The 22,159-nt window shown below is 42.8% G+C and overlaps 3 protein-coding genes and 1 pseudogene across 4 annotated transcripts in view; 3 read left to right on the top strand and 1 right to left on the bottom strand.

Moving 5' to 3' along the window:
- Positions 1–1,182: 1,182 nt before the first annotated feature.
- LOC139423826 (transcription elongation factor, mitochondrial-like) lies at positions 1,183–3,445 on the bottom strand (annotated as a pseudogene).
- Positions 3,446–3,870: 425 nt separating this feature from the next.
- Positions 3,871–12,518, top strand: LOC139423825 (arf-GAP with dual PH domain-containing protein 2-like). Its single transcript, XM_071175461.1, has 11 exons — positions 3,871–4,157; positions 4,822–4,952; positions 5,129–5,220; positions 5,495–5,583; positions 5,777–5,889; positions 10,230–10,376; positions 10,453–10,536; positions 10,652–10,714; positions 10,844–10,921; positions 11,037–11,265; positions 11,426–12,518. Exons 1-11 carry the CDS (start codon positions 4,070–4,072, stop codon positions 11,455–11,457), a joined length of 1,146 nt encoding a protein of 381 aa, XP_071031562.1. The 5' UTR covers positions 3,871–4,069; the 3' UTR covers positions 11,458–12,518.
- A 6,376-nt stretch (positions 12,519–18,894) lies between these two features.
- LOC139424563 (E3 ubiquitin-protein ligase RNF135-like) lies at positions 18,895–21,822 on the top strand. The gene is made up of 4 exons (XM_071176535.1): positions 18,895–19,238; positions 19,470–19,571; positions 19,698–19,836; positions 20,656–21,822. The coding sequence occupies exons 1-4, from the start codon at positions 18,933–18,935 to the stop codon at positions 21,210–21,212; spliced, it is 1,104 nt and encodes a 367-aa protein (XP_071032636.1). The 5' UTR covers positions 18,895–18,932; the 3' UTR covers positions 21,213–21,822.
- Positions 21,428–22,159, top strand: part of LOC139424562 (mitochondrial Rho GTPase 1-A-like) — a 35,501-nt gene continuing 34,769 nt past the window's right edge. Inside the window, exon 1 of one of the 2 annotated variants that reach the window (XM_071176534.1) lies at positions 21,428–21,822. In XM_071176534.1, the coding sequence (XP_071032635.1) occupies positions 21,786–21,822 (37 nt within the window). In that variant the 5' untranslated portion in view covers positions 21,428–21,785. The remainder of the gene's footprint in view (positions 21,823–22,159) is intronic. The other variant, XM_071176533.1, reaches the window with a different exon arrangement.

Raw genomic sequence — 22,159 nt, 5'->3', positions numbered from 1 at the left:
TCTGGCAACATCTGATTCCAGATCAGCTCACATGTTAGTAAAGCCTTAGCGCCTCACTGTCTCTGAGGGCTCATCCAAGTGTATCAAATATCACTGAGACTGTTGATGACAAACTGAGAAGGCGGCAGATGGCTTGGTGTACCACTGCTTAGATGCAATAACTGACTTTATGGACCTCATGTCCTTCATTGATACCTCTCTACCGAGTGAGTCTCCACATAAGGCTGGCCCATGCAGACCAGGGGCGGAGGTTAAGGACGGACTGCTAGATGAGAGAGGATGGGGGCTGTAGGTGGTGGGGTGAGAGGACATTGGAAATCCAGGCTGCAGTAGAAGGCCTGGGCTTCCAGAGGTGCCTGGCCAGGGTGTCTGAGGGATGGGCTGGATCCCAGAAGCTGTAGGGTGATGGAGAAACTCAACCTCCCCGTCGCCCCACCCAGACGGGGTTTCAACGTCAGTCAGACCACTTCCTGTGATCCTAGGTGACTGCAGTTTCCTGAGCGTTATTTTTTCACTGGTGGCTCAGTCCTCTAAATTACCATACATGCTTATGTGAAGTTAGCACACACGTTTGTAATGCTGTTAGAATTCGGTTCAAACTGTTAATCAGAAATGAGCATCATTGCAAACAAAACCTTCTGGTGGTATCTGAACAGCAGTTTGTCTTCCAGCGGGGTTGAAAGGAGATTACATCATCAGAACTGTCCTCAAACCGAGCCTTCTGCACCTTGGGAAACAAGCAAGCTGTTGTCGTGGACTACCTCTGTCCTCCGCACCATGTGCCAATCAGAGAGAACTCGGGAGCAGGGCCAAGGCAGGTGAGTCAATACACTGCATGAGAGCACCGTATTAATTTCTACTAAGAGAAAACGGTTATAATTAAAGAGATTGCATGAATGCTCTTTCTCCTAGGTTGCTGCATTACCTCAGCAGTATTCACCTGGGCCTCCCTAAGGCCACTGACTCCTTGCAGATAAATTGTCATTGTCATGGGACATCAAGTCAGCAAGTTCTGGCTCTACACCGCATGACGGAGGTTAATGCCATCATCACCCTATGTTAATGACTTGTGATTTAGTGAATGTAGCCCATATGGGCGTTCATGATAAAGTTTGCTGTACATTCATGCTTATTACATTGAGTGAGAAGTTTCTACTGTATGCATTAAAAATGTATTAATTAAATAAAATCCTGTTTTTATATTTATGCATAAAAAAATAACATGCATTTGTTACAATCTGGTTAAGTGAGTTGGTGTTTAAAACCAGAAGTATTTCAGGCTTTGAAAGGCATTATAAACATTTGTCCATAAAGGTAAAGATGCAGGTGGTCGCATGTGACAAATCATATCACTGTACACATTTAAGCCTGTTCTGCTTTACTATCGGCCCTGACAGAACATTTCTATTCATGGGAAAGTGAAGAACATGGTGTCTGAGGAGAGGCTTAAGTTCAGCTGCTGGGGCCTGAACTGACACCTCAAGTGCAATACCATCTGAGTCTGTAGTATCCATTTAAATAAGCTAGTGTCAGTTTCCATCAAGTCTCCAATATGCAGGTTTCTCTCTCAGGTTGGCTCTTTGTGACCGTCGACCCCACCAGGTCACACATACTGTACACCGTCAACCAGTTTTAGTCCCTGGTGAAAATGGAGCGTGGAAATTGCCGCTGTATTAACTCTATTCAATGAGCAGCTCGTAAAACGCCACAGCCTGCAACATGGCGTCACACAGCTCCTCCCCCCGACGCCGCCCACCGACCTGGAAGGAGTTCCTGTATTTCAAACAGGTTGTGAGGGAATGTCACCCCCGGAATCTTGAGTCACTGACTCCATCATCCGTTGCACAACCTGGGCCCCGCTGGTGCGCGACTCGCCCACCGTGAGGTCTAAATGGTGGCCGCCGGCGGTTTGCATCATGTTGAGCACCTTGGACGGAGCAGTGATGTCAGGCTGGGTGTAGCGGGGCTCCAGCAGGGCGAACAGCATAGCCTCCACTGTACGCATGTGAGCCATTACTGGGTACAGGGCAGTGTTCTGAAGGGAGATGGATGTCTTTTCCACAAAGAAGAAGTCAGCCGTGGGGAGGTGGGATACCACACTGGAAATCTGGTGATGTTATGGCACATAATGAGATTCAGTACAGGAGTTAGGATATTACACAGTCAATGATTATGTGCTAAGCTAAAACCTAGCCCTGAGACATGGCTGTAGACGGACACCATAGGAGACTGCACAGTCATGTCTCAGTGCTAACCTACGTACCCAAATGCAAGAATACCTCGGTCGGAAACATCATCCAAGTAGGCAGAAGCCATGTAGGTTCCCTTCAGGAAGTTGTGGCAATCCTCATGTTTCCACTCCAACACGTTCATGCCACGATCCACATGCGCCCAGGCTATTTTATTCACTCCACACACAATGGACACTATGGAATTTGCTTCCTGAAAGAAAGGTGGATTAATGCACATGTATTAACACTGACGTATTTATGTGGTGACGTGACAGCGGGGACTGACCCTGTGGGCTGCCCAACTGTGCCATCAACATCCAGACCTCAAGGTCATCTGTCTAGCTAAATCATCTTACCTCTAGCCAGGTCCTGGATCTTTACTTTTCTCCTTCTCCGGAGGGTTGAGGATGGAGTTGAAGACAATGACAGCACTTTTGTGTTTCAGAAGCGGCACATTTGTGACGCTTTCGAGATTTTTAAAAGGTCAATTTCTAGTCCTGTATTCCACAATGTTGACAGACTTGCATCCACGAAGGAGTTTGACGGCGGCGAGCTCCGACTCTGCCGCACTGTTGAGGAGCTGCAGAATGACATCTCGCTGAGGTGTAGTATGCGTCCAGCGACTTATCATCGCAAGGAGTAGTAGATGGAGAGAGGGTGTCATTATGGGTTTCAAAGCCTGCGACTGGGATCCGACTGCTTCAGCAACACGTGCAGTTGAGATATCGGAATTCTAGTTTGGGGAGTGAGCCCTGGGGTTGGTAGAATAAACCATACTGCCCTGCAAGAATAGAGGGGAAACATACAATCGGGGGCGGGTATAATTAGTGATACGTTCCAACAGGAATCTGTTCCAAAAACGTCGTAAAGTACAAGGTTGCATACAAAGTATCATGATCAATTCCCCTCTCTAACTAGCTGCCGAATAGGCATCAACTCACATGAATTAATTAAATAGCCACTCCCTCCCTACCTGGTATCAACCTTGTATGCGTTGTTTTGTCGGCAACCTTGTTTTTGGAACAGATTCCTGTTGGAAAGTTCCACAAATTATACCCACACGCTAACAAATAGCACCTGAAAAAATTGTAATTAAGAAATTACGAGAAACTTCGCGGCTTGAATAAAACATTTGTGCATACCTCTCCGGGCGATTAAAGACATACATCGCCTTGGAACCCACATTGTAATCGTGGTTTAACAGGTAATGCGTTCAAACTTTTGCCCTTTAGTTGTTCGCCAATCTCACGCCGATACAGAAACAAGAATCATGCATACTTGGTTCCGAGGCACTTTATGTTCCCCCTCTCCAGGTTCTTGAAGCTGCATTTAACATCTCACTGACTTTCATCTCAAGTGCAAACTTCGTCAAAGATGTCTTCGTTTTTATTAAGATATTTTGTTTATTTATATTTCAATATGAATTAACTTTGGTGACATTATCAAGACATTATATATTATCTCGATATAATTTGTTGGAGTATATACCATACAATCAATTACAGTTGTTTTTCTTAGATATTACTATTCTGCCAGGCCTACTTGTCCGTTTATAAATTATGCGCAATATATGGCAACGCTTTTTTCACTTCCCCTGCTCATTGTTATTTGAATAGTGAGTTTTTGTGTGGAGAACAATAAACGGCATGTTGCTATGCCAGTGAGAAAGGGAAACGTCGGCCTGTGAGCGCGGTCAAGTGCAACAACAACGAGAAAAATGTCCTGACACCTGTTATAGAAGTAATACATTTGAAGTGAATGAAAAGGCATGGACCTAAGTAAAATAAGCAATTCGTTTGTTGGGACTTGATTGACGCAGAAGAATAGCCGATTTAATTATGGCAAGTCCGGAGAGAAATAAGAAGATTCTGCTTGAAATGGTGAAACAGCCAAGCAACGACCATTGTGCCGACTGTGGGGCCCCTGGTGAGTTATTTTTAATAAAATACATGTTAAACCATGATTGATAGCCTTTAACATTTGACATGTTTGGGTTACCATTGTGGCTAGGATTAGGTACAGATAGGAACTGTAAAACAAAAGTTTAAAGTAGTAAAATATTGACGGACCCCCAAACAGAAGCTATGTCTTCTATCAGACTATTTCATATTAATGATCGACTATTTCAGTGTGGTTGTCTATTGTTCATAGAATGTGGTGCATGAGCAAAAACCTAAGCCATGTAAGACAAGTGAGTTATAGTTGCTTTTATTTCACTGGATTTCACTGCTGATTATGTATTTACCTTGACTGCAATGTGGTTGTCTCACCTAGCTATCTTAAGATGAATGCACTAACTGTAAGTCACTCTAAATGACTAAAAAGTAAAATGATCACAACCATGGCATTTTTTTAAAGAAGTTATTTTGGGGGAAGTTATAGTTAATTCAGACAATGATTACAATGGTTCCTCCTTTCCAGTAACTCTTTTCAACTCATGAGCCAACCTTAGAAAAAACAACCAATCAAGCCATGACATACTACAAAGTCCAATATCCAAACTATAGCAATGTGGTTCAAAGGTATACAGGCTGCAAACATTTCCAGTGTCTGGTGGATTGATACAGTATCATATTACTGCTATTCACAGAGCCAGACTGGGCCTCATACAAACTTGGTGTGTTTGTATGTGTGAACTGTTCGGGGACACATCGGGACTTGCCTGCCATCAGCCGGATAAAGTCCATACGTTTGGATTTCTGGGATGATTCCTTAGTAGAGGTACAGTTTAACACGTTACAATAGCCCATTAGTGTACCAAGAACCTTTACACCTTGAAGGATGCACTCTCAAGATCACACAATAATAGTCACCATCACCTTTGATGTTGTCATGTTATAACATGCTTATTATGTTATTATTATGTTATAACGTTCCTATTATGTTTCTAATTGTAGTTTATGAAGACAAGGGGTAACGCTGCAGCCAATGCGTTCTATGAGAAGTGCGTTCCGCTCTTCTACTACCGGCCACAGGAGAAGGACTGTGTGTGAGTGGGACCATATCAATGTCTTCGTTCGCTCACTCAATTCAAGGAAGTGTAAATTGTGATGACTTGACAGTTGTTCATTCAGTGGAAGGATGCAGTATTATTTCTAGAGAAGAGGAAGAAATATATTGGGGTCGATTAGCCTACAATTGATTGAGTTGGCAAATACTGCAGGGTTTGTGGTCGAAGTTGAGTCATATATTGAACCCAAAAAGTTTGTATTTTTAATATATTCATTTTTGTATTTAAATCTAACCTTTTGGTTTCCTGACAGTGTTCTTAAAGATCAGTGGATACGTGCTAAGTATGAGAGGAGAGAATTCACAGGAGAGAGTAACTCCCTTCAGCAAGGTTATAGTTCAGGTAAGTGCTAAATGTTGACAAGTCTCCATGGATAAGTCCATTTATTTTATTCAAATTGTCAAGGAACACAAGACATTTCCATACATCTCTGTCTACAGAGCAAGGCATGGAAACAAACGTACCAAAATACTGCGTATGAAGAGAGAAGGGATACTAACTAAACAATGTTTTGTATTGGTTGGATCCCATTCAGGACTTTACGAAGGAATTCTATGGAAGAAAGGCAAGGACAACAAGCAGTTCCTGAAAAGGAGATTCCTGCTCTCTGAAACAGACTTCACCTTGAGATACTTCACCAAGGAGGATGTAAGTTGGTTGAAATGCAGAAGACACATTTCAGTTGAATGCATTCAGTTGTACAACTGACTAGGTATCCCCCTTTCCCTTTAAGTAGCTTCTCTCCATCTTCTTGGATCAGATAACCCAGCTAACAAAATGTCGTCCTGGGGACGTGCCCAGAAGGCTTTGGAAAAGTCACAGGGAACATCCCCTGTTACTTAAAACAATGGGACTCCCTACATCTTTCTCAGGTCATTACCAATCCCATGAGGTATGATCCCAGAAAAGGCTACTCTCCTTGATGTTATCCTCACAAATAATCCTGATAGGTATCAGTCTGGTGTTTTTCTGTAGTGATCACTGTATTCTGAATTGGCTGCTCAGTTAAATGACCTGTACTGATTTGTCATAGACGCTTGCTGAAAAACTTTAATGAGAAACCTTCCTTCATAACTATGATTACTCAGCTACACATGCTGTCAATATGCCTTGTCTATTGCTGTTTTGGTTAGTGATTATTGTCTTATTTGACTTTATTTGATGCTGTTGACCCGATCACTGGTTGCTGCGGAAAAAGGAGGAAGGTAGGTATAATTTTAAACCGTCCCCTCGCCCATACCCGGGCGCGAACCAGGGACCTTGTTACCCATCGCTCCACAAAAGCCGCGGCCCTTGCAGAGCAAGGGGAACTCCTACTTCAAGGTCTCAGAGCAAGTGACGTCACTGATTGAAACGCTATTTAGCGCCCACGCTAACTAAGCTAGCCGTTTCACATCCGTTACATGTACATTATACCTTGAATCTATTCTTCCCCGCCCAGAAATCTGCTCCTTTTACTCTCTGTCCTGAACGCACTAGACGACCAGTTCTTATAGCCTTTAGCCGTACCCTTATCCTACTCCTCCTCTGTTCCTCTGGTGATGTAGAGGTTAACCCAGGCCCTGCAGCCCCCAGCATCACACCTATTCCCCAGGCGCTTTCATTTGTTGACTTCTGTAACTGTAAAAGCCTTGGTTTCATGCATGTTAACATTAGAAGCCTAAATTTGTTTTATTCACTGCTTTATTCACTGCTTCAGCACACATCCTGTGGCGTTCTGCATTAGCATCAAATAGCCCCCGCAATATGCAACTTTTCAGGGAAGACAGGAACCAGTATACTCAGTCAGTTTGCATCCTGTAGCACTAATTCCAAAAAGTTTTGGGACACTGTAAAGTCCATGGAGAATAAGAGCACCTCCTCCAGCTGCCCACTGCACTGAAGATAGGAAACACGGTCACCACCGATAAATCTACGATAATCAACAATTTCTATAAGCATTTTTCTATGGCTGGCCATGCTTTCCACCTGGCTACCCCTACCCCGGCCAACACCTCAGCACCCCCTGCAGCAACTTGCCCAAGCCCTCGCTTCTCCTTCACCCAAATCCAGACAGCTGATGTTCTGAAAGAGCTGCAAAATCTGGATCCCTACAAATCAGCTGGGCTAGACAATCTGGACCCTCTCTTTCTAAAATGATCTGCCGAAATTGTTGCAACCCCTATTAGTAGCCTATTCAACCTCTCTTTCGTATTGTCTGAGATCCCCAAAGATTGGAAAGCTGCCACAGTCACCCCCCTCTTCAAAGGAGGAGACACTCTAGACTCAAACTGTTATAGACCTATATCTATCCTGCCCTGCCTTTGTAAAATCTTCGAAAGCCAAGTTAACAAACAGATCACCAACCATTTCGAATCCCACCATACCCCATTCTTGTGGGTCGGCCTAGGTGTATTGGTGTCTCTGAGGGGTCATTGGTCTGGTTTGCTAACTACCTCTTTCAAAGAGTGCAATATGTAAAGTCAGAACATCTGCTGTTTCAGCCCACCTGTCACCCCAATGCTCGATCCCAGGCCCCTCTTCTCAATTTACATCAACAACATACCTCAGGCAATAGGCTCTTATCCACTTACAGTGCATTCGGAAAGTATTCAGACCCCTATACTTTTTCCACATTTTGTTACTTCAATTGTTCCCCCCCCCCCCCCCCCTCATCAATCTACACACAATAACCCATAATGACAAAGCAAAAAATTATGTGTATTTATTTTTTTCAAATTTATTAAAAAACTTTAAAAAACTGGAATACCACATTTACGTAAGTAATCAGACCCTTTACTCAGTACTTTGTTGAAGCACCTTTGGCAGCGACCTGTATTTGGGGAGTTTCTCCCATTCTTCTCTGCAGAGCCATTCACACTCTGTCAGATTGGTTTCATCAGACCAGTAAATCGTGTTTGTCATGGTCTGAGAGTCCTTTAGGTGCTTTTTGGCAAACTCCAAGTGGGCTATCATGTGCCTTTTACTGAGGAGTGGCTTCTGTCTGGCCACTCTACCATAAAGTCCTGATTGGTGGAGTGCTGCAGAGATGGTTGTCCTTCTGGAAGGTTCTCCCATCTCCACAGAGGAACTCTGGAGCTCTGTCAGAGTGACCCCCGGGTTCTTGGTCACCTCCCTGACCAAGGCCCGTCTCCCCAATTGCTAAGTTTGGCCGGGCGGCCAGCTCTAGGAAGAGTCTTGGTGATAGATTTGCAAAAATGTCTAAAAACCTGTTTTTGCTTTGTCATTATGAGTATTGTGTGTAGATTGATGATGACATTTTTTTATTTAATCAATTATAGAATAAGGCTGTAATGTAACAAAGTGTGGAAAAAGGGAACTGGTCTGAATACTTTTCGAATGCTCTGCATCCACTTATATGCAGGTGATACAGTCTTACACGGAACCCAAACCGGCTGCGCGTGTGCGCCATCGTGCATAAATGTATTTTGTCCCCCTACACCAAACGGAATCACGACACGCAGGTTAAAATATCTAAACAAACCCTGAACCAATTACATTCATTTGGGATTAGGTCGAAAAGCATTAAACATTGATGGCAATTTAGCTAGTTCGCTTGCACTTGCTAGCTAATTTGTCCTATTTAGCTAGCTTGCTGTTGCTAGCTCATTTGTCCTGGGATATAAACATTGAGTTGTTATTTTACCTGAAATGCACAAGGTCCTCTACTCCGACAATTAATCCACACATAAAACAGTCAACCGAATCGTTTCTAGTCATCTCCTCCTTCCAGGCTTTTTCATCTTTGAACTTATATGGTGATTGGCATCTAAACTTTCATAGTATTACTACACCGACTGGCAACACAGTTCGTCTTTCAATCACCCACGTGGGTATAACCAATGAGGAGATGGCACGTGGGTACCTGCTTCTATAAACCAATGAGGAGATGGGAGAGGCAGGACCTCCAGCGCGATCTGCGTCAGAAATAGAAAGTTCTATTTTATCCCTTGGCGACACAGACGCTCGTTGACGGGCGTGACCAGTGTGGGTGCAATAATTGAATTACAGATTTCTAAATGTATTTTGCAATGACGTGACGCCAGCGGTGTGGTCAGCCTATTATACTCAGCTGGCTCCTCCCCAGATTTTGTGTGTCATGCCCTTAACCTTGTTCTGAACACATCCAAAACAAAGGTTATGTGGTTCGGTAGGAAGAGTGTCTTACTAACACTGGTGGCTGCTTCGCGTATAAAAATAAAAAAAATCTCTACCATTTCGCCCTTTGTGCTGTTGTCTGTGTCTAACAATGTTTGTGCCATGTTTTGTGCTGTTACCATGTTGTGCTGTTGCCATGCTGTGTTGCTACCATGTTGTTGTCATGCTATGTTTTTGTCATGCTGTGTTGCTGCCATGTCGTGTTGTCATGCTGCGTTGCTGCCATGTTGTGTTGCTGCCATGCTGTGTTGCTACCATGTTGTTGTCATGCTATGTTTTTGTCATGCTGCGTTGCTGCCATGTTGTGTTTTTGTCATGCTGTGTTGCTACCATGTTGTTGTCATGCTATGTTTTTGTCATGCTGTGTTGCTACCATGTTGTTGTCATGCTATGTTTTTGTCATGCTGCGTTGCTGCCATGTTGTGTTTTTGTCATGCTGTGTTGCTACCATGTTGTTGTCATGCTATGTTTTTGTCATGCTGTGTTGCTACCATGTTGTTGTCATGCTATGTTTTTGTCATGCTGTGTTGCTACCATGTTGTTGTCATGCTATGTTTTTGTCATGCTGCGTTGCTGCCATGTTGTGTCGTTGTTTTAGGTCTCTTTATGTAGTGTTGTGGTGTCTCATTTGTCGTGATTCGTTTCGTCCATTTTTTATTTTATTTTTTATCCCAGGCCCCATCGCCGCAAGAGGCCTTTCTCTCTTGCTAGGCCGTCATTGTAAATAAGAATTTGATGTTAATTGACTTACCTGGTTAAATAAATGTTAAATATAAAATACATGAGAAGGGATCATTATAATGCTGCCTGTTGTGTATTATTGACCCTAGTCCAAGAAGCCCAAAGCAGTCATCTCTATGAAGGACCTCAATGCCGTGTTCCAGCCGGAAAAGATAGGCCACGCCCACGGGCTGCAAATCTCCTACCTAGAGGAAGAACGGACCAGAAACCTGTTTGTTTACCATGACAACAGCCAGGTAATAACCAATGACAAAACTCAATTGAAACGTTGTCATGAAGACTCGGGGTCAAATTTCTCTCTATTACTTCTAGGAAATTGTGTCCTGTTTCAATGCGATTCGGGCCACCCGGTTTGCTTACCTCAAGAAAGTCAACCCTAATGCCAGGGACAGTGACGTGAGTTCAATGTCTTGTATCGCCGTAATTGACATGATATGTCACAGGTGACGTCATCCTTTCATGGACTCCCTCTGTACAGATCTGTCTCCTTTCTATGTTTTTGCTTGTGCAGCTTGTACCTTTGATAACCAGAAGTAGCATTAAAGAAGGCTACATGGAGAAAACCGGCCCAACGGTTAGTAATCCAGCAAATTCATTGAACATAGCGAAGCTTTAAAGTGATATATACGCCGAGAGCACCAGAAACTCAACCTGTATGATGCTCAGCCAGGGCTGATTCTGTGCCTTCTGTGTCTGTTCTTAGCAATGGGAGCCATTCAAGAAGAGATGGTTCATCTTAAACTTAACGGACAGAAAGCTGTCCTACTTCAAATCTTCACTGGTAATGACAACAGAGAATATGCTTAAGACATTTGTATTTGTGGAGAAGAATGTTGCAAAGTGTGTGTGTGTGTCTGGCAGTCTCTATTTGTGTATTGCTGTGTGTCCGTCCATAGGATGCCTTGGAACTGGGAGCTGTCTTCATCGGCACAGAGGGCCATGGCTACTCTGTGAGGGAGGGCCAGCCTAAGGGGAGCCGCAGTGGCAGGTGGAGGTTCGGGGTCACCTTGGAGACGCCAGACAGGCAGTTTGTCTTCCTGTGTGACCAGGAGCAGGACCAGAGGGAGTGGATAGAAGCCTTCAAACTAGTAATCTCCCAGCCTATGCTACCACAGCACTACAACAGTATGAAGACCATTCACTGTTCACCATGTTTACAATATACCAGCAGCATGAGACTTACGATTATTGTAAAAGTGGTCAATGACAGAAAATTATACCTTTTGAGTAGCTGAAATAGGTTTATTTTTCATTATTGAACATTTGTCTTTATTTGTTATTTCAGCTGAGGCAAACATGAGAAGGATGAAAAAATGAAAAAATGAAAACCCGAGCGAAGGAAAACCCGATTTACAGGAAGAAATGGCAATGTGTGAGGCTGGCTGCCTGTTTCAGAGAGCCTACCAGGGTGGAGGCAGGGTGGAGGCTTCTCACAAGAGGTGATCAGTGAACTCTTCAATGGAGTCATGTTTATCGGAAAATGAGGAGAGGCTAAATGAACTCAGGCTAAGGAGGCTAAACGAACTGAAGAGCTGCCAATGTGGACCAGCACTGGTAACCATTGCAAATCACCATTATCCAGGGCACCTTGCAAACCAGTGACAGGACTGCATATTATGAGATGGGAACTGATGGCATTGTCAGGGGTATTGGGAATGTAATATATACTTTCTATTAACTAATGTGTATATACACTGAATGTATAAAACGTTAAGGACACCTGCTCTTTCCATGACATAGACTGACCAGGTGAAAGCTATGATCCCTTATTGATGTCACTTGTTAAATCCACTTCAATCAGTGTCGATGAAGGGGAGGAGACAAGTTAAAGAAGGATTTGTCAGCCAATGGAAACATGGATTGTGTATGTGTGCCACTCAGACGGTGAATGGGTAAGACAATTGAAGACTATTGAAGTGCCTTTGAACAGGATATGGTAGTAGGTGCCAGGCGCACCGGTTTGTGTCAAGAACTGCAACGCTGCTGGGTTTTTCATGCTCAATAGTTTTACGTGTGTGTCAAGAATGGTCCACCACCCAAAGGACATCCAGCCAACTTGACACAACTGTGGGAAGCATTGGAGTCAACATGGGCCATATTGGGCCTGCATCCCTGACACCTTGTAGAGGCCAAGACCTGATGAATTGAGGCTGTTCTGAGGGGTGTTCCTAATATTTTGTACAGTCATTGTAAATAGAAAGCGGGAGAGTGCGATACAATACTTTAATGGAGCTAGTAGAGTTAGTTTTTTGTATAACAGTTATTTTATAATACAGTGTTTTATTATCTTTGTGTTGATTGCAGCCTACTGTTATTTAAAGGATGTTGCATGTCCTGTCTGTCATTGTTACATATGCCAATAGCACACACCAGGAAAAGTGAGTTAAACATTATTTATGTCCATATAGAGTACCCCTTGTGGTTCAAGAGGCAAAATATTCTTTAAGTTGTTGTTATACCTGTGACACTGTGATAACTACAGTAGCCATTACTTTCTTTACGACAATGTATACATGTACAAAGAGGCTGTTGTGGAAATTCTTACACAGGGACACTCAAAGTCAGTCTTAATATGAGTCATTGTTTATTGTCAGCGTGCTGGAGAGGTTCCAACCAACTCAATGCACCATAGTACACATGTCAATCAGGAGCTCTGCTTAGGCAGTCCCAGCGGTTGTCTTATATACGGCTATACACATATAACATAATTCCTTAATCATTACCGTTTCATTCATGTGACCGACCAATACTGGTTCACAACATGTGACAGACCAATACCTCACGAGGTATTGTTCTCAAAATAAGGTCTGGGCGTACTGCCAAATTGCAGCTACCGATAGTGAGGATTTGTTCAGTCAGCCACTTGCATGAACACAGAAATTGGTTTATAGAACAGCACATGAATAGAACACAGAAATGACTTATAAGAAAAGCACTAACATTAAAATTGCCATTACAAAGGCAGTCCCCACCTTTGCCAGGATGTTAAGGATGTTGCTCTGGGTGGCCATTCCACAAGAGCAACAGAACAGCCACCAACTCCCGAGACAAATCAAATGCTCCTTTAGACCTGCATCCGGTGGCGCCTCACAGAGACTGGAGAGCAGCCAGCAACACTGCCCCCACACCACTCTCCCAGGAACTGCATGCAGATACACCCGAGCTACGCCCAAACTGTACGCAGTCAAAGAGGCCCAATGCAGATTTGGGAGTCACACTGCCCTCCGCACCGCCCTCCTCAATTCCCGCCACAACTTCTCTCCCAGACTAGTTTTGGTTACCCTCCCTGCTCCCATCATCAGGACAGGCCCGAGACACTCCTGCCCCCCGTGGAAGCCCCAACCCTGCAACAGGAGCCACACCAAGGCCTTGTGTGCACACCCAGAATGTGGCACTGGCAGCCACTCCAGTCCTCTGTAGCAGCTCCACTCCTTTGGTGGGAGCTTCTCCTGGGTGGACTGAGCTCTGTCAACACTGCTCTCCCAGTTCCCGGCCCAGCCCCTGCATACAGGGACTTAAGGGACGACTGCCAAATGCTCCGTTTGTTCAGCTCTCCGTTTGTTCAGCTCTCATGCTGTTGCCTGGGGCCTTGGCAAAGTCTCAGCTCACTCAACAAATAGCTGCAGATGACCCGTTGCCTGTTAGCTCTTATGGGACGAAGCTGAATACGCCCTCTGACTTTAAATCTCGTAGGAGGCTTGGGCTAATGCACCTAAATGTGCGAAATATGATTTAAAAAATGGACACAATTGACATTTGAGTACAAGACTAGTGTCCTGACATTCTGGTTCTCTCTGAAACATGGTTAAATGGTTCTGTCTCTGATAAAGACATTGAAGTAAATTATTATAATGTATTTAGATGTGACAGATTACAAAAGGGGGAGGAGTGGCCATATAGGTAAAATCTAACTCAAGGTGTCATAAGAAAAAATGTTCCCCCCTCCCCAACATAAAAAATATTTTCACTTGACCCAACCCTTTTACTGTAAGATACATTTAACACCCTCCCCCCTCATAGTATGAACTAAAAATAATGTTTATGACCACAAGTAACAATAACTGTAGTGACCCTGTGTTCATAAATGTTGATATTTGCCCCTTCAGAATACTTTTGTAGAACAGTTGATGCCATGCAGGGCTACTAGGACTGACCCCATTTTGGTCGACTGAGATTTCTCTGGGTTGAGAAGTCTCAAATATACAGTACCAGTCAAAAGTTTGGACACACCTACTCATTCAAGTGTTTTTCTTTATTTTTTTAACATTTTTTTTACATTGTAGAATCATTGTGAAGACATCAAAACTATGAAATAACAAATATGGAATCATGTAGTAACCAAAGTTAAAGAAATCTAAATATATTTTATATTTAGATTCTTCAAAGTAGCCACCCTTTGCCTTGATGGCAGCTTTGCACATTCTTGGCATTCTCTCAACCAGCTTCACCTGGAATGCTTTTCCAACAGTCTTGAAGAAGTTCCCACATATGCTGAGCACTTGTTGGCTGCTTTTCCTTCATGCTGCGGTCCAACTCATCCCAAACCATCTCAATTGTGTTGAGGTCAAAAACATCCTGTGGCGGACTGCAATAGCGTCGAATAGTCCCTGCGATATGCAACTGTTCAAGGAAGTCAGGAACCAATACATAAGTCAGTCAGGAAAGCAAAGGCGAGCTTTTTCAAACAGAAATGTGCATCCTGTAGCTCTAACTCCAAAAAGTTTTGGGACACTGTAAAGTCCATGGAGAACAAGAGCACCTCCTCCCAGCTGCCCACTGCACTGAGGCTAGGTAACAAGGTCACCACCGACAAATCCATGATAATCGAAAATGTCAATAAGCATTTCTCTACGGCTGGCCATGCTTTCCTCCTGGCTACCCCATCCGGCCAACAGCTCCCCCCCTCCCCCCTGCAGCTACTTGCCCGAGCCTTCCCAGCTTCTCCTTCACCCAAATCCAGATAGCAGATGTTCTGAAAGAGCTGCAAAACCTGGACCCGTACAAATCAGCTGGGCTAGACAATCTGGACCCTCTCTTTCTAAAACTATCCGCTGCCATTTTTGCAACCTCTATTACCAGTCTGTTCAACCTCTCTTTCGTATCGTCTGAGATCCCTAAAGATTGAAAAGCTGCCGCGGTCATCCCCTCTTCAAAGGGGGTGACACTCTAGACCCAAACTGTTATAGACCTATATCCATCCTGCCCTGCCTCTCTAAATTCTTCAAAAGCCAAGTTAATAAACAGATCACTGACCATTTCGAATCCCACCGTACCTTCTCCGCTGTGCAATCCGGTTTCCGAGCTGGTCACGGGTGCACGTCAGCCACGCTCAAGGTACTAAATGATATCATAACCGCCATCGATAAAAGACAGTACTGTGCAGCCGTCTTCAAGGCTTTTGACTCTCAATCACCGTATTCTTATCGGCAGACTCAATAGCCTTGGTTTCTCAAATTACTGCCTCGGGCTATTTGGGCTGCAATCTGAGGTGCAGTTATTATAAGTTATAATAACTTATCCTCTCCCGCAGAGGTAACTCTGGGTCTTCCTTTCCTGTGGCAGTCCTCATGAAAGCCAGTTTCATCAAAGTGCTTGATAGTTTTTGCGACTGCCTCAGTTCAAAATTCTTGAAATTTTCCAGATTGACTGACCTTCTTGTTTTAAAGTAATGATGAACTGTCTTTTCTCATTGCTTATATGAGCTTCTCTTGCCATAATATGGACTTGGTCTTTTACCAAATAGTGCTATCAAGTGTATACCCACCCTACCTTGTCACAAAACAACTGATTGACTCAAATGCATTGAGAAGGAAAGACATTTCACAAAACAAAATTTTAACAAGGCACAACTGTTAATTGAAATTCATTTCAGGTGACTACCTCATGAAGCTGGTTGAGAGAATGCCAAGACTGTGCAAAGCTGTCAAGGCAAATGGTGGCTACTTTGAAGAATCTCACATATAAAATATATTTTGATTTGTTTAAATGTTTTGGGTTAATACATGATCTCCGTATGTGTTATTTTATAGTTTTGATGTCTTCAATATTATTCGACACTGTATAAAATAGTAAAAATAAAGAAAAACCCTTGAATGAGTAGGTGTCCAAACATCTGACTGGTACTGTATTTTTCTTTTCATGGTACACAAGACACCCATGTGATTCGCGCCTGTCTCAGTGGACAAATCCATTTCTTAGGCTACGGGATGGGACAGTCCATCACTCTAAATTCCCTGTCTTAGGTCAGTTAGGATTACCACTTTATTTTAAGAATGTGAAATGTCAGAATAATAGTAGAGAGAATGATTTCTTTCAGGTTTTATTTCTTTCATCACATTCCCAGTGGGTCAGAAGTTACACTCAATTAGTATTTGGTAGCATTGCATTTAAATTGTTTAACTTGGGTCAAATGTTTCGGGTAGCCTTCCACAATAAGTTGGGTGAATTTTGGCCCATTCCTCCTGACAGAGCTGGTGTAACTGAATCAGGTTTGTAGGCCTCCTTGCTCGCACACACCTTTTCAGTTCTACCCACACATTTTCTATGGGATTGAGGTCAGGGCTTTGTGATGGCCACTCCAGTACCTTGACTTTTTTGTCCTTAAGCTATTTTGCCACAACTTAGGAAGTATTCTCGGGATCATTGTCCATTTGGAAGACCCATTTGCGACCAAGCTTTAACTTCCTGAAAGATGTCTTGAGATTGTTGGTCCCATATATATACCCCTTAATTTTCCTTCCTTGTGATGCCATCTATTTTGTGAAGTGCACCAGTCTCTCCTGCAGCAAATGACCCCCCCCCCCCCACCACAACATGATGCTCCCCGTGCTTCACGGTTGGGAGGCGTTTTTTTGGCTTGGAAGTCTCCCCCTATTTCCTCCAAACATAACGATGGTCATTATGGCTAAACAGTTATATTTTTGTTTCATCAGACCAGAGGACATTTCTCCAAAAAGTATGATTTTTGTCCCCATGTACAGTTTTATGGCGGTTTCGGAGCAGTGGCTTCTTCCTTGCCGAGCTGCCTTTCACACATGTCGTGTGGCGTACAGCAGGTCAGCCACCAGGGGGAGACTTGTCGAGACCTGGGGACAGACGGTGTATTAGTCACGAGGCGATGGCTCCATCTGCTGGATGTGCCAGGTCTCGACGGGTTCTCTGGCCAGGACTAATTGGGGCTGATTGGGAGTTGGTGAGTAATCAAGGGCTGATTGCTCACCAGCTGTGCAAGGCCCATAAAGCTGCCAGAAGGGCAGAACAATGGTGCAACTTGGGTTGTAAAATTCCTGAAACTTAAAATATATTCCATGTTTTTTCTGAAATCCCGGTGGGAGGATTATTGTTAAATGAAATGAATTATGGAGGACATCCAGGTGGTTGAGAGCCTCACTGCTGACGTCACCCACAACATGCTTCTGTTTCTCATCTCCTTTCTTCATCCTTCTTCACACTCCACCCCCCCATCCCAACCTGACCTGCCCCCACCCCGAACCAATCTATTTTGGTTTTCAGTAAACTTTATTTGCATTTCATTTGAATGTGTTCTGAATCTCCATTGGAACCACAATATAATTATGTCTAATGAGGGTCACTTTCATAGTCACTTTACAGATATGGAATTATCATCAAATGTCATAGAATGCAACCACAAATGCGGGGGTTTAGCAGTTCAACTTCAGTACTCGTCAATAAACCACTGATTGACTTTCAACTCATAAGTGAGACAACCAAGGCAACGAAGTCAACAGGGGGGCAACTGTGACATTGACACCATGGAAAATGTACAATGATGGCAATATTGTGAAGCGGAAAGTGAACACTGTACCAAATGTGTAAAACCACTCTGATTATCTTAAAGGTCCAATGTAAGACCACTCTGATTACCTTAAAGGTCCAATGTAAGACCACTCTGATTACCTTAAAGGTCCAATGCAGCTTTTCACAATATCAAATCATTTCTGATAACAGTTATGTACCTTATTATAATTGTTTCAATTAAAACGTTTTTTTTTAAAAAACAATTATGCAACAATTATGCTAGGAGTGGCCTGAGTGGGAGAAGAAAACTGAAAACGACCTGTTATTGGCAGAGAGGTTTGGAACTGTCTTATTTATTGGTCTATTAACTCATTTACCGTTTGGTGACGTCACTAGCCAGGCCAAAACTCCATCCCACCAAAACAGGCAGAAATTGCAGGCGGTCTTTTAAAACAGCTCTTACACTAAAGGGGCATTATTTAAATTTTCACAACTGCACAATTTTACTCCAACCATTTATTGTGGAAATATATATAAAACATTTAAATCGCGTTTTTGACTCCACTGAACCTTTAAAGCAAAAAAGGAGGGTGATCTGCACATCCTACACTTGAGAATACCAGGTTGGGCAAAAAAATTAATCAGGTGGCAATGCAACCATGCTTTCAGTAGGAAAGCATTTTCTGGTTAGAGACAGTTTTGAGGTGAGTGAATATATTAACCAGAAAAATGGCAGGCTTGGAAAGTGTCTAATTTTTTAACAATTATAATACAACCAACAGACGTTATACACGACAAGCCTACAGTTGCATTCATTGACATATTCTCATTACACCTCTCAGCAATGAGCATCAGCCTCAAGACACACACACTATATTTCCCTGCTTTCAAACACACACACAGAAAGAGAGAGATAATTAATTAGGTGTTTTTTCATGAATTAGATACATGTATTTGTTCTTTGAGAGGGAAAATCCCGTTTTACTGTACTTTCGGTTTCAATTCAGGCATTACAGCCTACACACCGAACCGCAATGGCGTTACTACTTGAAGAACTTCTTACAGATATAGGAAAATATCTCACATGTTCAATATGCCTTGACATTTTCACTGATCCAGTGACTTTAACTTGTGGCCACAGTTATTGCATGAAATGTTTAGAGGATTGTCTACGTGGAAGAGCGAAGACGAAGAAGGATTGTCCCGATTGCAGAGGAAAAATTCGACCAGGTTTTAAACTGTATAAAAATGTTACACTTTGTAACATCGTGGATGTTCATTACGACCATAAACGTTTTGCATCCACTGAAGAATTTACAAAAGGACATGAAATGGAAGCAGTAAGTTATTATATATATATTTCTTAAATGAACAGACTAGGCTTATTGACTCCTGTCACGATCAACGTCGATAATAACACGCAATTTTAAATAGGAATGAATCAGGTTGAAGGATTCACTTTTTATATTTTACCATAAACAAGTGCACAACTGTAAATAACTTTATACTAGTTATCAAATAGTAGAAATAGTTTAATTGTATTATATTATATTACATTATATAATTGTCAGGACTTCAATAAGGATAAAGCTGAAGAATGTGTGGCCTCACACTCACAACAGACTGATATCAACAGACCATCTGTGCTTGGAAGTACTATACAACAGCAACAGGTAAACATTCCCGATACAGTATTTACAGTAGGCTACAACTTCCTCCTTAGTCAGTATTCTTTTTTAAATATGATATTTTTTAAAGATAATGTTCATACTCCTGTGTTGTGTTATCTTGTCATATAGATGGAGGACCCTGTTGTTATAAATTACACAAGCTCAGAAGTGACAGATGACCGGTGTCCTGATGTAACAGCCTCCCATGATGGCCGGGTTCAGGAGTTGCCCATCTCCCCTCCCTCAAATGACAGATACAGTGCTGAAGGTAGACTGTAGAATTTGTCCTATTCTCGAGCCTCATTTGAATATTACTCCTTATAATGTACTGAATACTCTAAATATAATGTTCTGTTTTCACCAATCAACCACTAGATGGGGTAGCCTATATACAGTATAGCCATTCAACGATATCTGTGTCATTAGAGTACATCAGATACCAGTGGTGTAAAGTACTTGAATAAAAATACTAGCAGGACAGGAAAATGGTCCAATTCACACATTTATCAAGAAAACAAACCAGGTCATCCCTACTGCCTCTGATCTGGTGGACTCACTAAACACATACTTTGTTTGTAAATGACGTTGGAGTGTGCCCCTAGCTATTGGCTTAATATAAAGAATTTGACATGATTTATACTTTTACTTTTGATACTTAAGTATATTTTAGCAATTACTATTAATTTTGATACTTAAGTATATTTAAAACCAAATAATTTTTTACTTTTACTCAAGTAGTATTTTACTGGGTGACTTTCACTTTTACTTCAGTCATTTTCTATTAAAGGAAAACTCCACCCAAAAACTATCTTTTGATATTTGCAAAATGCATCATACAGGGATGATTTCTGTATTTGCTGACAAGCAAAACATTGTGGGACTTTGTCAACAATGAACTAATGAAACAAATACCAAAATATAGTTTTTGGGTGAAAATTTCCTTTAAGGTATCTTTACTTTTACCCAAGTATGACAGTTAGGTACTTTTCTCCATCATGGTCATATACAGTAGGCTGAAAACGTTAGTACATTCATCTAATGACTTCAAGCTAACATTTTGTCCATATCGGGCCATGTCTGTCAGCAGGCTTCGCCCCTCCACCCCATCCCCTGCCTGGGGCCAGCTTCTCCTGGCTCACCTTCAACCCAGCCCAGGGCCACAGGTGCCTGACCTTTCTACCCAATGAGCACAAAGTGGTGACCAAGAGGACGTCCTCCGCATACCACGACGGCCGCTTTGACATCAGCCAGTGGATGGCGGAGCAGGAGTTCAGTGAAGGCTGCCACTATTGGGACGTGGATACGTCGGCGAGCGTGGGCTGGGCTGTCGGGGTTTCCTACCCCAGCATTGGCCGCAGAGATCAGCTGGGTCGCACAGCCAACTCCTGGTGCCTGGAGTGGAGCAGGGACAAGCTGTGCTACTGGCACGATAACATAGGGGTGTTTATCAAACATGGCTGCCCCAGTATCGTTAGACTGGCTCTGGATGTGACAAATGGGACCTTGTCGTTTTATAGCCTGTCTGACAGTCAGACTCTGCTGCATTGTGTGGAGGAGGGATTCACAGAGCCAGTGAGGCCAGTCTTCTGGCTGTTTGGGCTGAAGCTAAACAATGCTCTGTCCTTTCCTCCTTGGGTGTCATAAGGTGATGTGAGGATGGGGACAACATAAAGAGTTGTCTGTTTATCAATGAGATAAATAAAACAAAATATTTAGTAATGAATATATTTAGCACAATATTCCTATTAGATGTCAAAATAAAATGACAAACACCTATATGTTTATATGTTGCTTTTTTATTTCACCCAAAGAATGCATGGAGTTTTGCGTTGTAGTAGCTGTACAATATTTGTCCCCTCGCGCGCCTCGTCGGAGGCGGGTCGTAACTTCAGGTTCAGGCTAGCTTGAGCGGTCGTATCATTCAAGTTTGCGTGCAGAAGAATGACTAATAATATCAATGTCGACAGGAGCATCTAAGATTTATGTCTGAGAGGTTAATTCTTTCAAAGGAGCCGTTCGGTAATATCGTTCAGTGCAGGGTATTTACTACGAACGCAGCGCGGTGTCAGTTAGGTTTATGTTGGTAAAGCTCAACTGGGAAAATGCAAACGTAAGCCAGGCCAGATAGCTGAACGCTGGCTGGCTGTATTCAACCACACGAGAGCATAAATGATTTCATGAACGAATTTGCAGAGTTGGTCTTCAATAGTGGTGAAGATGCGGAAGGACGTCAGAATATTACTGGTGGGAGAGCGTAAGTGGATTTGTTTTAGTCTACTTTGTAGTTCTGTTTTACTGTCGAGCCCGAACCTGCATGCATGACAGACAGCTGGAGGAGCGCGTGATGCTGATGAAAGGACTCGGAGGAGTAAAGTTATCTAGCTAGCTGTGTTCCACTAGGTTCATTCAGTTTTAAAGCTAACGTTACACTACCACACACCACGATGTTAACTACACTACTCAGCTAGTAGTGTCATAACATAGCTATCTAGCTAGTATCCTAAGTCATTTGATGTTTAGATCCAAGTGACATTGGCTATTTACCATCTGAATTTGGTGTTGACTGCCTGTCCACATGACATGTTTGTCAT

The sequence above is a fragment of the Oncorhynchus clarkii genome, chromosome 13 (assembly GCF_045791955.1).
Source record: "Oncorhynchus clarkii lewisi isolate Uvic-CL-2024 chromosome 13, UVic_Ocla_1.0, whole genome shotgun sequence".
NCBI classification, from domain to species: Eukaryota; Metazoa; Chordata; class Actinopteri; order Salmoniformes; family Salmonidae; genus Oncorhynchus; species Oncorhynchus clarkii.
The sequence above is the reverse complement of the archived record's forward strand: the minus strand, read 5'-3'. Positions and strand labels throughout refer to the sequence as shown.

Bases quoted from the DNA above. Each gene is read 5' to 3' on its own strand.
- LOC139423825 (XM_071175461.1), top strand. From the start codon at position 4,070: ATGGCAAGTCCGGAGAGAAATAAGAAGATTCTGCTTGAAATGGTGAAA. The intron at 5,584-5,776 runs GTAAGTGCTAAA...GATCCCATTCAG, and splicing joins TCAGCAAGGTTATAGTTCAG to GACTTTACGAAGGAATTCTA. The intron at 10,377-10,452 runs GTAATAACCAAT...TATTACTTCTAG, and splicing joins TTTACCATGACAACAGCCAG to GAAATTGTGTCCTGTTTCAA.
- LOC139424563 (XM_071176535.1), top strand. From the start codon at position 18,933: ATGGCGTTACTACTTGAAGAACTTCTTACAGATATAGGAAAATATCTC. The intron at 19,239-19,469 runs GTAAGTTATTAT...TATAATTGTCAG, and splicing joins AAGGACATGAAATGGAAGCA to GACTTCAATAAGGATAAAGC. The intron at 19,572-19,697 runs GTAAACATTCCC...CTTGTCATATAG, and splicing joins GTACTATACAACAGCAACAG to ATGGAGGACCCTGTTGTTAT.